At 51.5% G+C, this 14,417-nt stretch overlaps 1 protein-coding gene across 5 annotated transcripts in view; it reads left to right on the top strand.

Moving 5' to 3' along the window:
• DENND1A (DENN domain containing 1A) overlaps nucleotides 1-14,417 on the top strand; it is a 76,709-nt gene that overhangs the window by 39,839 nt on the left and 22,453 nt on the right. For 3 of the 5 annotated variants that reach the window (XM_030919518.1, XM_030919514.1, XM_030919516.1), the window contains exons 7-8: nucleotides 6,194-6,247; nucleotides 12,995-13,083. In XM_030919518.1, the coding sequence (XP_030775378.1) occupies nucleotides 6,194-6,247; nucleotides 12,995-13,083 (143 nt within the window). The remainder of the gene's footprint in view (nucleotides 1-6,193; nucleotides 6,248-12,994; nucleotides 13,084-14,417) is intronic. The other 2 variants (XM_030919515.1, XM_030919517.1) reach the window with 1 other exon arrangement.

The following is a 14,417-nucleotide window of genomic DNA, read 5'->3' as shown; positions in this document are numbered from 1 at the left end:
TCTTGTCTGATTGGACCACTGTGGTTCCCCTGTCCCTGCACTCCCTACCACCTCCAATCCGTGTCAGAGACCTTCCTCTGCACCCCCTGCATGACAGCGCCCTCTACCAGAGTCTTGTTCAGACACGTGCCCCTGTGCCTGGGACGCCACGCACTGTTTGTTGAATGAATAGACAAATGAATCACATGCCTCCTTTGGAAAGCACCACAAAAAGATGCTTAAATAAGGAAAGAAGGAGAAGGTGTCAGTTACTCTGTCATCCGCCTTTTCTCTGAGGCACAGATCTCTAACAACAGATTCTAACTTCAGAAGGGACAAGGATTAGAAAAACCATGTCAGAAAGGATTCCAGGTGACTTTGGAAATTTTAGTTGACAAGGGTAGCACAATGGGCTAAGAATACCTGCTTGTTTTAGTTTTCGCTACTAGCTGTGTGACCTCATACTAGTCCCTTAACCTCTCTGGGCCTCCTGTTTCCTGTCTCTGTAACAGGGAAATAATCCTTCTCTAACTTGCCTCACCAGGGACCGTGAGGTTCAAAAGAAAGTGGAGAAGTTAAAATGCTTTGAGAGGAAAACACATCATATAAATAGAAGAGATTATTAAAATCCAGTCTCCTTCAACAGAACCTTGCTGATAGCACACAACTTTGGAAAACCAGGGTCCTCACATCCATAGGACTTTTCTGGAAAGACCTGTGGGTCCCATGGGGAGATGGAAGATGGAGTGGTCCCATTTCATCCTCAGGATATCAAACCAGAACCTCGTGTGGCTGTAACTGTACTCTCATCCTCATGCCAGGGTTTGTAACCTGGGAGTCTTGCCATTTTACAGAAGAGTTCACTGAGACTTAAGAGAGGTTAAATAACTCACCTAAGTTGCAGAGCCAGTATTGAAGTCAGCCAGAAAATGACAGAGCCAACTCGTGAACCTGTGTATTTCTAACCCGAAGTCTATTTCTTGTGGTTTACCCCACCAATATTTCTTTCACTTTAAGGAAGATATTTTCCCATCATGTAGGTCAAATCCCACCAAACTCTGCAGTCCTTAAGGACAAGGACTCTGTCTTATTCTCGGAATTCCCCTCGTCCTGGCCCCCAAATAGTTGTTCCATAAACCCACATAGGAGGAATCCTTCCACTCTGTGACAGTCCATCTGCTTCCCCTCCAGAAGTGTTTGTCAGGCGGGCAGGCACTTTGCGTTGACCATCGAAGAAACCTCCAGCCTTCTCCCTGCTTCGCCGGCCCTCTCACTCCTCCTACCCTGACCCAGCTCGGGAAGTGCTGGAGGAACTGTCGAATTGAACTCTCCTTAGGAAAAGATCGCCAAAGGCCCAGTCTTTTTGAACTAACTTAAGAAACAGCAGTCTGTGTAGCCACATTTCAACCCGGCCAGGGGACAGAGGATCACATATAATGTAACCTCAATGCAAAGATGCCCAGACCGCTTCAATTCTCTGCTGCGTCTACTTTAAAGCTCTTCCGGTTTTACCTTCCTTTCCTTCAGCAGTGGAAAGAGCGCTCAAGTGGTCAGCGGTCAAGAGGCCTTCCCGATGACAGTCAACACTCCCAGCTCTGCCCGTTACCAGCCGGGGGTGTTGAGCAGGTCACTTTACCTCCCTCCAATCTGTTCCCTTTTCCATGGCCACTAGGACACTTAGTGAGACCAGGAGCGCCAGGGTGAAAGAGGAGCAGGCTCAGGGGCCCAGCCCTGGGCTATGGGCCGGGACGCGGAGAACCAGAGTGGAGTCAGGTGGGAGAGGAGCCGCTCCAGGCTCAGAATAACTTTCCCTGAGTCCTGGCCAGCTCTGCCGTCTTCTCGGGCCTCACACCACACTGTTGGAGTCCCTACATTCAGCTAGTGCTGGCTTCAGCTTCCAGAGCACCAGGGCCACTCTCTGGAAGATAGCATGCTTTTCTGAGTTGATCCTTTCCTAGCTCATCTCCTTACCCCCTCTTCCCACCCAAATCACTACCACTCACCTCCTCTGGCGTTTAATGGCCTCCAGAGTACTCATCCCCCATCTGTGTCCCCAGCTGGGGACACCCCAGCTTATTTGGGAAACTGCAACCACCATGGCCAATGGCCCCGCCACGCCCTGTCTAGGAAGCAGAGGCCTCCCCCGGCAGCGTGTCCACTGTGCCCCTGGCCCTGGGTGAAGTGCCATCAGACGCCCCACATCCCTGCAGCAGGGCCCTCGTGACTGGGCTCACAGATGAGGACACTGAGACCCAGGGAAATCACTTGCTTGCCAAAGTCACTCAGCAAACCAGCTAGGCCTGGAGCCCCTGCGGTGGGAGCAGGAGGGCCCTGCACACATCACATGTTCTAGTGTCCGAAATCTGAGACTGCTTCCCATGAGATTACTGTCTAATCCACTGGTGACAGTCCAGCTGCTCATCTGTCCCCAGCCTCAGCTCTGGTCCCCAGGGCCTGCACACTCCTGGCAAGGCACCCTGATAATTACTGCAGCTCTCCCCTTCTCCCTCCCCCCAGCCCCAGGGTGGGGGGTCTTTAATGCATACCCCCTGGGAGTTCACCTTTCTCTTCCTGGCCGCCACCCCACAGGAGGTGTCCCTGTCCTATGCTCCAGCATCAGAACAAGCCCAGGATCCATGAGTGCAGCCCCCTGTCCCTGTGCGTTTCCCCTGGTGACAGGATCCCTTCGTGCCAGCAACCCACAGGGAAAACTCCCCGAGTGTCAGAAGGGGCAGCGTGGCTTCCTGTTCTTGGTTGCCGTGGTTGGGTTTTATCTGTCTGGGTGCGCCAGGACATCTGTACCACATTACTCTTTCTTGATATCATTACACCCCCGCCTGGCTGACTCTGCTAACTTCTAGGATGGGTGTGGTCAAGAGGCTGCCTTCTTCCCACCATTTATCAATTCAGTTGCAAAAGAACCAGCACTTCCTGATGACAAACAAAAGAAAATAATTTAAGAATCTGGAGAATGGACATTTGGTGTGTTTTTACATGTGCCAGGAAGTTGAAGCCAAATCTAATTTGCTGAGCACCTTTTAGGTATCAAGTAGTCTACTAGACCCTATGGTAAATAGAGCAGTGAGTGAGCTGATAGACAGCCGACGTGCTGTGGATGTGAGGCGGGGTTTCACCAGAGATGAGATTGCTGAGGTGGCTGGTGGAGCCCTGAATCTGGAGGGCTTTGAACGCTTCAGACAGCATTTTCCAGGGGATATTCATGGGTGTTATAGGGAAAGCAAGTCTATGTTCAAATAAACTTGGGAAATAGGACTTTTTAAAAAAGAGTTAATAGGTTTTTGCCTGGTTTGGGTGGGTTTTTTTCTTGCAAGACTCACCAGCCTTTGCTATGCTAACAGGCATTGTGAATCCCCGAAAGGAGCAAGACAGAAGACAGCATTTCTCAGATTTGCCTGACTGGGGAACCTCCTTTTTTCCCTTCATACAATGCATCTCCCAGGATGGTGTTTCTCAGCAGACACCCTGTGAGATGCCGGCCTTCCACTGAGATGATTTCAGCTGCCAAGTGCCAAGATTGGGTGGGCATTTTTTTTTTTAAGTACACTCTGGAAACAAATGTAGGCGATGGACTGGGAGGGAGAGAGGCTGGAGGCAGGGAAACCTGCTGATGGTAATGGTTGCTAATGTCTGTTGGCGGCACTGTGCAAAGAACCTGACGTCCATCATCTCGTTGAATCTTCCTAACAGCACACTCAGGTAGGCGGTGCTGTCATCTGCACGTCACAGATGAGGACAGTAAGGCTTGCAATGGTCAAATCGTGGGCCCGGAGTAACCCGGGGAGTAAATGGGAGAACTGGGGTTCTGTCCAAAACTGTCTGACCCCAGAGGCTGCCTCCTGAGCGCTCTGCTGCACTGACACCCAGCAGGAATGGAAATAGCCCAGGCCAGAGGTGACAAGCAGTGAGGACAGTGGGGCGGGAGAAGATGGTTCCCCTGAAGTAGAAAGGCCAAGCATAAGAGAAGCAGTACTGGGGGGAGTGGTGTAGGAGAGCGGGGTGTCTACACAGAGGGTAGCAGCCTGTGCACCAGTGTGGGGGGCTGGGCTCCCCTCTCCCTGATCACCTCTTCCTCTTGATGAACGGTGTGAATCAAGGCATGGGGGGCTGTTCCCCTTTACCCCACACACTTCCTGTAAGCCATGAAGGGGAAAAAGCATGACGACCTTGCCTATCCCTAGGCAGCACCCCCAACTCCCCGGTAGCCACCAGCTGAGGAAGGGTCACCAAGCGTGGGTCGGCCCTCACGCCCAGCTAATGGCATAGGATCTGGGAAGCCGCAGTGTCATTCTATCCCAACGTGTTCTCCATGTGCCGCCAGGGAATCCTCCACCAAGTCCCTGGGCCCACTTTCCCCTCAGGCTGCCCCGACAAGTTCCATGCAGGGCACCAGGGACCCAGGGACAACTGGGACACAGGGGAACCCTCCACCAAGTCCCTGGGCCCTCTTTCCCCTCGAGCTACCCCGACAGGTTCCATGCAGGGACCCAGGGACAACTGGGACACAGGCCCTGCCCTCTAGGAGTAGTGGGGCAGGTTCAGAAAACAAGTTCTAAGGCAGATTTGAGATCTGAAGCATCACTCCCACTCAGTAGAGCCCTGTATCAGCGCTGTCCAAGGAAAACAATGGGAGCTTCATACAGGAGTCACATGTGGAATTCTGAATGTGAAACATAAGCAGATGAAATTGATTTTAGTATTATGAACCTAATATATCCAAAATATTATCATTTCAACATGTAATCAATCTAAAAGTTATTACTGAGGCGTCTGACATTCTTTCCTCGTGCCAAGTCTCTGAAGTCTAGTGTTTTGCATTTACAGCACATCTTTTTTTGTTTTGTTTTGAGACAGAGTCTCGCTCTGTCACCTAGGCTGGAGTGCAATGGCATGATCTCGGCTCACTGCAACCTCCGCCTTCTGGGTTCAAGCGATTCTTCCACCCCAGCCTCCTGAGTAGCTGGGATTACAGGCGTGTGCCATCATGCCCGGCTAATTTTTGTATTTTTGTATAGATGGGGTTTCACCATGTTGGCCAGGCTGCTCTTGAACTCCTGACCTCAGGTGGTCCGCCGCCTCGGCCTCCCAAAGTGCTGGAATTTAGAGCACATCTTAACATGGACCGGCCACATGGGACATTGGCTCCTGTTTTGGCTGAGGCAAGTCTGGATTTTGTCCAGTTAGATGTATCTTTGTGATGTATCTTGTTAGATGTATCAGAAAGATACATCTAACCTGAGCGATACATTCCGACCTGAGTGATGGAATGGGCAGAAAACAACCGGAAGCCTCCTGGGGATTGCTGTGGGTCCACGGCCTGGGTCTCGCGTGAATTTTCACTTTCCTTACTCGGCCTCCCTGTCTCCCACGCATGCGAGAGCATCAAGACAGGCAGGCTGTTGAAAGGACACTGCTGGGCTTTCAAGATAAAGGGTTTGAGCGGAGAGCTGAGAAGTCTGTGCTCTACTGGTTTTGATTCAAATCCTGATTTCAGAAGCCAATCATTTTGTACAAATTGTATTTGTTCATCAGACATTTGTTGAGCAGATTTTTTCCCCAAGTACCACAGAGCCTGCAGGCACAGGGATGAGCCCCCTTGGAGACGGACCTGTAAAAGGTTCTGTGGGCGCAGGGGTGAGGGACCACATAGCAGGAGACATGAGGCACCATCCAACCTGACGGGCTCTTGAAGGACAGGCACACGTTTGCCAGGCCAGTCTGGCTGGAGCAGCTCATTCCACCCAGAGGGCGGGCAGGAAACAAGGCATGGGTGAAGGTTGAGAAAGGTCTGTGTGGGGCATAGTGGGGTCCCGGTCTTGGGGGACATGCAGTGCCAGCCCCAAGCCTTGAGCAGGCGTCCAAGGACAGGACAGGGCGTGAGAGGTCTGGAGTGGAGTTGGGCTGGTCCTATTGCACCTGGGAAGGGCCCGCAGCCTGTGTGGAGTGTAGTGGAGGGCGGAGCTGGGGGCCCTGTTGGGAAATGATTGCAGTAACCAGGCTGGAAACAAGGCTAGAAGGAAAGAATGAGCAGAGGAAATGGCTTCAGTAGGTGGACAGTGGGGTTGAGGCAGGAGGCGTCGAGGATGGCCCTCTGGTTCTGGCTTGGGTGATGGGGTGCCTTCCCCCAGGCCGTGTGTAGAAATGCATTGAGCCTTCTCAGTGCATCCTGATGTTTTAAGTTTCCACTTTAATGCAGCTGCAGAGACTGCGTCCCACCCGACCGCCTCCCAAGATACAGCGCTCGAGGCCCGTGAGTAACCGGTGGTTCTGCCCTCCCCACCTAACACTGCCTGAGCCATTCTCCCCTCAGCCTGACTAAACCTCCAGAGTTTGGACCCTCCTGCCTGGCAAAAGAAAACTGGGAATTGGGTTTTTCAGCTTCCCTCTCTGTGTGGCATGAACTTGAGCTTGCATTTTCTGGGCTTCTCTCGCTTTTTTGTGAATAAGTTTGGTGATTTCCAGATCAGAGCCATAGGTAGCAAGGGGGCCACTGTGTGGTGCGTGTGCTGTGTATGCATCATTTGAGCAAGCCTCACAGGGTGAGCAAGGGGTTGAAAACCTTCCTCCATACCCCTGTTCCTCACAAAGGAAGCAGAAGTCCAGGGACAAGGGTCTCATTCCTGCCAGATCTGGGTCTGGAAATGCATTTGTACCTTCCCATGGGTAGAGGCTATGTCCAGAGAGTACGGAGCCCGCTCATATGGAGACAGGTACCGCTCCCCTGCCAGGCCTTCCTTGGAGATCCACCTTCCCATGTAAAGTGCCAGGTAAGGGGAGTGATGGTGCACGCCTGTAGTCCTAGCTACTCAGGAGGCTAAGATGGGAGGATCACTTGAGCCCAGGAGGTTGAGGCTACAGTGAGCTAGGATTGTGTCACTGCACTCCAGCCTGGGTGACAGAGCAAGACCCTGTCTCTTTAAAAAAAAAAAAAAAAAAGCCAAGTAAGGATGGAGAAGCAGGACAACATGTGATAAAGCCACCATCACCTGGGAATGGGGTGGGAGGCGAGAGAGATCTGTCCCTGGAAAAAGATTGGATCTGGATCGCGTGTTAAGCATCAGTGGAGCCGTTTTCCATAGTAGGTCAGATTTCGGCCATGCTGAGCCATGCGAACTTTGGCAGGTGCTTTGAAAGTGGGAAACCTTCCAGGACCTTTTGGTGAGGGCTGTTTACCAAGAGAAAAGTTTCTCCATCTACCATTCAGTGTGGCCACCACTCTGTGGCCAACCAAAGAGCACCCCACAACCCAGTGTCCTAGCCCTCCCACCCTCTGCAATGCACATGTCCAAATCCATCTTGTGAAGGCAAAGAGGCCAGGGCATGCAGGTGACCAGGTGATCTGTGTCTGTTCACCTGAGGAGATGCACCCAGCATCCACCGGGTAGCTGCTCTCTGGGTGGATGTTGGCCATTCTGTGGCATAGTTTTCCTTCCCTTCCCTTACCTGCTGTGGGTGGGAATTAGAGGGCTAGAGGGGAGGCCTGGGGGACTTAGATACCTTCCTCTATGACCGTCGTGAGTCCACACTCCCAGCCACATGTGACAATGGATCCATCGCGTATCCCCATCAAACTGTGGTTGGCCAAAAACCCCATCAGCACAGCTGGCAAGGAGCTAGAATATGTCTGCTCACTGTCACTGGAAAGAAGACAGAAGCAGCAAAAAGAAACTGCTTTGGGGGACAGGAGGCCCCTTCTAAGCAACCTTGTGTGACTAGTGAGAGTTTCAGTATAGTCTTTAACAGCACGGATTTGGGAGGCCGACAGAGCTAGGCTTGAATGCTGAAGTCGTGTGACTCTGGCAAGCACTGAAGCTCTCTGAGTCTGATTTCACCTCCGGGGCTGTGCCCTCATTCCTAGAGGGGTTTCGTGAGAAGGAAAGTGGTTGACATTTGTAGAAGACACACAGTAACAGTTTTTATTTTTATTTTATTTTATTTTTTTTTTTGAGATGGAGTCTCACCCCGTCGCCCAGGCTGGAGTGCAGTGGCGCGATCTTGGCTTATTCACACCAGTCTCCTGCCTCAGCCTCCCAAGTAGCTGGGACTACAGGTGCCCGCCACCACATCTAGCTAATTTTTTTGTAGTTTTAGTAGAGACAGGGTTTCACCATATTAGCCAGGATGGTCTCGATCTTCTGACCTTGTGATCCACCCACCTTGGCCTCCCAAAGTGCTGAGATTACAGGTGTGAACCACCATGCCTGGACAACAGTTGTTATTCTTAACAGGTTTTTGCATCTTACAGCTTCTAAGGAATGGCCCAGTTTATTAATAACCATCACTTGCCTAGGATTTTATAGTCAGCAAATCATTCTTAGGTACCTCATCCCAGCTGCGCCTCACAGTAGCTCAGTGAAGTAGGCACTGTCACCACTCAGTTTAGCAATGAGCAAACTGATGTTTGGTAACTTAACCCAGGTTCCTCAACTGCAAGTAAGGTCATCTGGACTCTAGAACCTGTAGTCTTGCCACTATTCCAAGCTCTCTGGACCCTCCGTCTTCTGCATGGGACCCGAAGAGTTTCAGCTTTCAGTTTGTTTCGGATTTTAGAATATTTGCATGATACTTCCTGGTCGTGTGCCCCTAATCCAAAATCCAGAATCCTCCAGTGAACGTTTCCTTTAGCATCATGTTGGGGCTCAAGAAGTCTTGGATTTTGGCGTGTTTCAGATCTCTGATTTTCAGATTAGGGATGCTCAACCTATATAAAATGCTGGGAGAAGGGAAAAAAAATTCAGTCAAGAAAAAAAGTAATGAGTAGCGGCTGAACTGTCTCCAGTGCCATGTTAGGTCTGGCAGAGACACAGAAGAGAAGAGAATTAATATTCATTGAGCACCTTTTCTGGTGCCTAGGACTGTGCTGGGCACTTGTGTAATTACTGTCTCATTTGTCCAGCCCAGAGCAGGCAGATGCCATCTCCCTAATTTGTAGCCAACACCACAGGGATGATGACAGGCCTGATAAGTCCTGCCTTTGAGCCCAGCTTGCCTCTCTCCACTGTCTCTTTGTTTTCTACCAAACAGCCTCCCCTTCAGCCAAAGTCAGCAGCAGGTAGCTCTCAGCATTCCCCTTTGAGGCTTGGGATCCAAGGCAGGCACAGAATCTTGAAAGTCATGATTCAGGGAAGGATCACTCCCCTTGGAAGAATTCAAGTATTGGAGACAGCAACAGTGGACTCTGTGTTTTCTCACCGGTGTAGGGATCTGTGCAGATTGGGGGGTGGGCCACCACATCCATTGGCAACTGAGGACTCGGGAGACAGACGCTGTGAGAGACACTGAGTAGCAGCTGCCTCAGGCTCTGAGCTAATGCAGGAGATGACTAGCCTGGTGCTAGCTTTGGCCGAACCTCCTGGATTGATGGCATGCTGAACAGGCAGGATGCCTAGGAGAACCAGCTCTCCTAGGCTTGGAAGTCAGAGAGGCCTGCCCTGGTTTGAATTATAGCTTGGCCACTTCCTGGCTGTGCGACCTTAGGCAGGATCCTCACCTTCTCTGAGCCTTAGTTTCATCATCTGTAAAATGGGTTTAACAATAGAGGTTGTGTATGTATAGCGCCTAGCACGGCCCCTGGCATGTCGCCCGAACTTATTCTGCCAAGCAGCAGCACTAAGAGACCAATCTGGGAGTCACAGAAGGTTTATGCTTTCTGGGCCCCTAAGGACCATTTATTCTAGGTGCATTTATGCAAGCATTTCCAGTGGACCCTGCTACAGACTAGGTGGGAACCGGGGAGACTCAGCATATAGAACCCCATGAGGGCCTCAAAGAGGACAGCCTACCAAGCTCCCATGTCAGGAGCCATCAGCCTCCAGTGTGGCTTTGCTGGGTCACGTAGCCACAAACGTTCCAGACAGAAGTGCAGCCGTTGGCCCGGGGTAGCAGGGGCGGGGGAGGGTCTAGCCAGTCAGCCTTTCTGGAAGGAGGTTTGTAGCCTGGCACCTGTGGCTGGAGTTCAGATGTTACCCGAGGATTTGGGTTTTCTTTTTAAAAACAAGAAAAAGGAAAGAGCAGAAGAAAACCATGCCAGTGTCTCCTGGACGAAGGGGTATGGGTTGGGGCCTGCCAGGGAGAGGCAGGCTGCCGTCGGCCTGCGTGTGAAGCGCTTTATAAGCTCTGTATTTATTATTTCTTGCTCACCATTAAAATCAAATGTACTCAGTGCTTTTGTATTCAATACACATTTAACCCTGCCGACTTAGATTTCTCAGGTTTTAAATCCAGTGGGGAATTGGCTGGCTTCCCAAGTTTCCCCTCCAGTCCCCCTTGAACAGAGCTGGAAATCTCTGTTTAGCATTTTCTCCCTCGGCGCGGCTGGGATCCTCACACTGGTGGGGCCAGTCACTGTTGTGTGTGCCTGTGGGTTTCTTCCTTCATCCCCAATACCCACCCTTCCTAAGCACCCCAGAAAGATGGGTGTGATGGCTGAAATATGACAAGACTTGTCTGCATAGTCTGTGATTCAGGCTTCATTAATAAACCGTTTTGTCTGTATGTGTCTGTGCCTGGTTGTGGTCCGCCGCCATGCATGTGCGAGGGTGCGTGTGTGTGATTCATACATGTGCCTTCACCTCTTGTGCGTGCCTCTGTGAGTGTGTATTTCTGAGATAGTGTTTACATGGAAGTCTGGAGGCCTCAGTATATCTCAGGATGGTCATGTCTGTGAGTGTAATTTTGTGTCTGGCTTGTCCACACCAGTCAGGTGTGTGTAACTCTGGGTAGGTCAGCAGCTGTGCTGGTGACCAACCGCCTCTGGGTCTGGCGTGTCTTTCTCTCCCTCCCCAGCCTCCGCGGCTCCGGCTCTGTGCTCCCCACCCCCGCCCCTCCCCCACTGCTCTGTCTGTTTTATCATCCCTAATGAAGCAGTCTCCTCCACCGATCCCGCTGATTGCCAACCCATTCCTTTTGTTTGTTGGCGCTGAGCCATTCAGCGGCACTCTGACAGCTCAGCTCGTCTAATTAGCTCTGTTGTTCTTTTTCCCCATGTTTCACCACGTTGCAAGTTCAGTTGAAGTTGCCACAAACTTAATCCCCCCATTTCAGCCACAAGTTCACATTCTTAACCCGCCTTTATTGTAGCAAGGAGCAGCCCTGTGCAAGGACGAGCTGACAGGCCTTAAAGTCTGACCTTTCCTGAAAGCTCTGCCCCAGGGCCCCCCGGGGCAGGGGCAGAACTGCTCCTTCACCCTACCCACACTCCTGCCTTTTGTGGGGAGAAGTTGGGGGTGGGGATCATTCCAGCCAGGTGACCCTGTTGACCAGCTGCCAGAGCTGGGGAAACCAGTTCAGAGTTAGAAGAGGTGCAGGGATATCCACTTGTTTATTCAGCACAGGTTGCCTGAATGTGAGTTGTGTGGCAGGCACAGTACTAATCACGATGATACTAGCAACATCATTATGCACTTCTCAGATTCCGAGCAGCAATGTTCACTTGTTTCTAAAAATCTTGCTGAGCGACCATGACATACCAGGCAGTCCACAGAATGCGAGGCAGGGATAAGAGAATCCTAAAACTCATCTTCTAACTCAGAGATACCCACTCTTCGTCTTCCTTTTGTTGTTGACAAGAAGGGACATCCAGGTCACAGAGGAGCAGGATGAACATTTATTGAGCCCCCACTGTGTACCAGACCCCATGCGGGGACTTTCCCTGTATCTGGTCTTCACAATCACCCCATAGACGAAGACAGCCAGTTTGGTGGAATGCCTTTGGTGTTTACCACATCCCTGATCTGCCAAACCGGTCTGAGATCAGACTGGCCACTCCACAGGAAAAACTTTGGTTAGATCAGACGTGCACAGACCTGAGGGCTTGACGAGACTCCATAAAGACTTGTCTTTTATGCAGCCAGCTTCTGTCATCTGTGTTCCTAAGCCATTGTGCCCTGTCACCCACAAGCTTCTGGGGGGCAAGAGGTGTGATGTTCAGGAGCAAGGGCAGGCAGGAAATGGAGTGTGTGCCTGCTCTCCTTCCCTGTCTTGTCCTGGAAACTCAGCAACTGTGGCATCCCATCCGTGGAGAAAGCAAGCCCCCTGCCCCGGCAGGCTTGGTTGTTTTTATCGGCAATGAAATTCAGAGATAGACTTTCTCAGCTTAGCTCTCAACCCATCCGTCTCAGGCACTGGGAGTGTACAGAGATGGCCATGCCAAATTAAAGCCGTGTAATGTCAATTGGACCAAATGAGTATACTTCTAAGGGTACCTACAAATTCTCAGCCTAACATCCATCATGGGCTCTGGCAGGGGATGAGGGTGTCCTTCTCTGTGGGCCCTCATCTTGGTTTTCAGAGGCAGTAGGTCAGAAAAACCCATCCGCAGCTGTGGAGTTAGGAAGCTGGGTCCTTCCTGATGTGCCCACTGGAGACCCTCCCAGTAGGTCTGCTCAGTGCATGTAGCTACACAAGATGGGCAGCATCCAGGCTGAACCCTGTTGGGAGGACCGGCACGGGGATGCCCTGGGAAACAGAAAGACGATTCGTAGTGGCACTCTGTCATGCCTCTCTTATTTAGAGAGGAAAAGAAGCACCCTGTGATTCTGTTGTAAAAAGAGCAAACTAAACATGTGCACCCTAAAAACAAGTGTGAGCACAACCTTTTCTTTCTACAAAACCAGCTTCTGGGTGTCAGAGGAAGATGAGAGGGAATTGTCATTGATAAGGGCCTCTTTGTTCCGGGTCCTATGTAGACATCATCTCATTGGACCCTCACCGCAGCCCTGCAAGGAGGCCAATGGAACTATCCTCATCTTGCAGATGAAGAAACCGAGCTTTCCAGGAGCACCTTTCTGATTTAAATAGGCCACAGAATTGCAGTTAATGTGTCTATCTGCTGCCTGTTAGATGGCGATGCGTCTGTGATAGGTGGGCTATTGTAGCCTGTAGCTTTGAAATTTCCTAAACATTTTTGGGGTGGGGGCGTTTATCCAAATCTTCAGAATGTTCCTGTATGGCTTTTCCAACTCACTCCTTCTTGGGGTCTCCCCTTGTACTCCTCTAGGTGCGCCCGCCTCGTCCTCATGTTGTTAAGAGACCAAAGAGCAACATCACAGTGGAAGGCCGGAGGACATCTGTGCCGAGCCCTGAGCAGTGAGTATCGCGCCTCTCCCCTCTGTCTGCAAGAACCCTCTGTCTGCCGGCCAGCACTTTGTGAATCTCAAGCGTGTAGCCCTGGCCTTTGTGAGGCTTCCCCGGGGCCCCCAGTGGGTGTTTCACAAAGGGGTCATTCAGGGAACAAGGCTTGATCTCTTACTCGGTCTGGTTGTCACACCAGCGGGAGGCCCCAGAGGCCAGGGAGCCAGGCACTTGGGCTGGATTTCGAGTGGTGGGATCCAAAGGGTACTTGGCTGGGTGCAGAAGAAGGTCCTAGGCCTCTTGTGCTGAACATACCGAGTCAGTAGGTGAGGGTTAGAACCTGGTGAAGGAGGCCAAGTGTTGAACTGGGTCCACCCACCTTCCTAGGCCTCCATGGCCGAGATCTGTGCACAGGACTGCCCTTATCCACTGCCCCAGCCCCACCAGAACCCTTTGCCCACCTGTGCAGGAGCATTTATGTTACTGTGATTTTTCTTACACATCTCCCTGAGATGCGGAGCTCCCTGGGTGTTATGCCCGGCACTTCCCGTAGGACTGGCCTAGAGTCACCCGCCCAGGAGACGTGGGGTAGATGAAGGGAATGAGGGAGGCAGAAAGACAAGCAGTGGCCTGAGGTGGAGCTGCCTGTGGGGGACGAGGCAGAAGGCCGCAGACCAGACCAGACCAGAGCCGTCCAGACCAGAGCCGTCTGCAGAAGGTAGTGCTGCTTCCCTTTGTCCGCAAGGCGCACAGCCCTCGGTCTCTATCCAGACAACTCAGTGGCTACACCCTGGCTTCCTGTGATGCCTTGAAAAAGTGCATGAGTTCATCTTGGTCTAGGATTGTTGAAGGAGTCAGAAAAATTACCCCAGGGATCCTGAAGTAATTTGGGTGGAAAGGGGAAGGCCCCCATGTCTGGCTGGCTCTCAGAAAATGTCTCAGGGAAAGAAGGTAAGGGACATGGCAGGTCCTAGACAGAATTGGAGTGAGAAGGGGGAAAAATGATTTCAAACTGTCAAGCTGGGGCCTAACCCAAGTTTCAGTTCACTTCAGCTCCCTGGGATTCTCTGGTTAATAGTAAGGGGAAGGAATCAGCCCACCCAGACAGCCCTCAGACTTTGCCCAGAAAGTCCTGGAATTATGTGTGCGTGTGTGTGTGCACGTGCTTGCACACAAGGATGCTAAGTTATGAGAAATTTGGAAGAGAGGACTCCTGAAGTTGGATTAAGTTTAAGTTTTGCTCTGCACAATAGCCTGGTGGGAACATTGAGGGATGGATTATGATTGCCCCCTTGTGGAGAGAATGCTGCATGGCACCTGAGTGCCTCCGACTAAAGATTCTTCCTTAA

Source organism: Rhinopithecus roxellana, chromosome 16 (assembly GCF_007565055.1).
Source record: "Rhinopithecus roxellana isolate Shanxi Qingling chromosome 16, ASM756505v1, whole genome shotgun sequence".
NCBI lineage: Eukaryota > Metazoa > Chordata > Mammalia > Primates > Cercopithecidae > Rhinopithecus > Rhinopithecus roxellana.
This window is presented reverse-complemented; position numbering and strand designations above follow the sequence as displayed.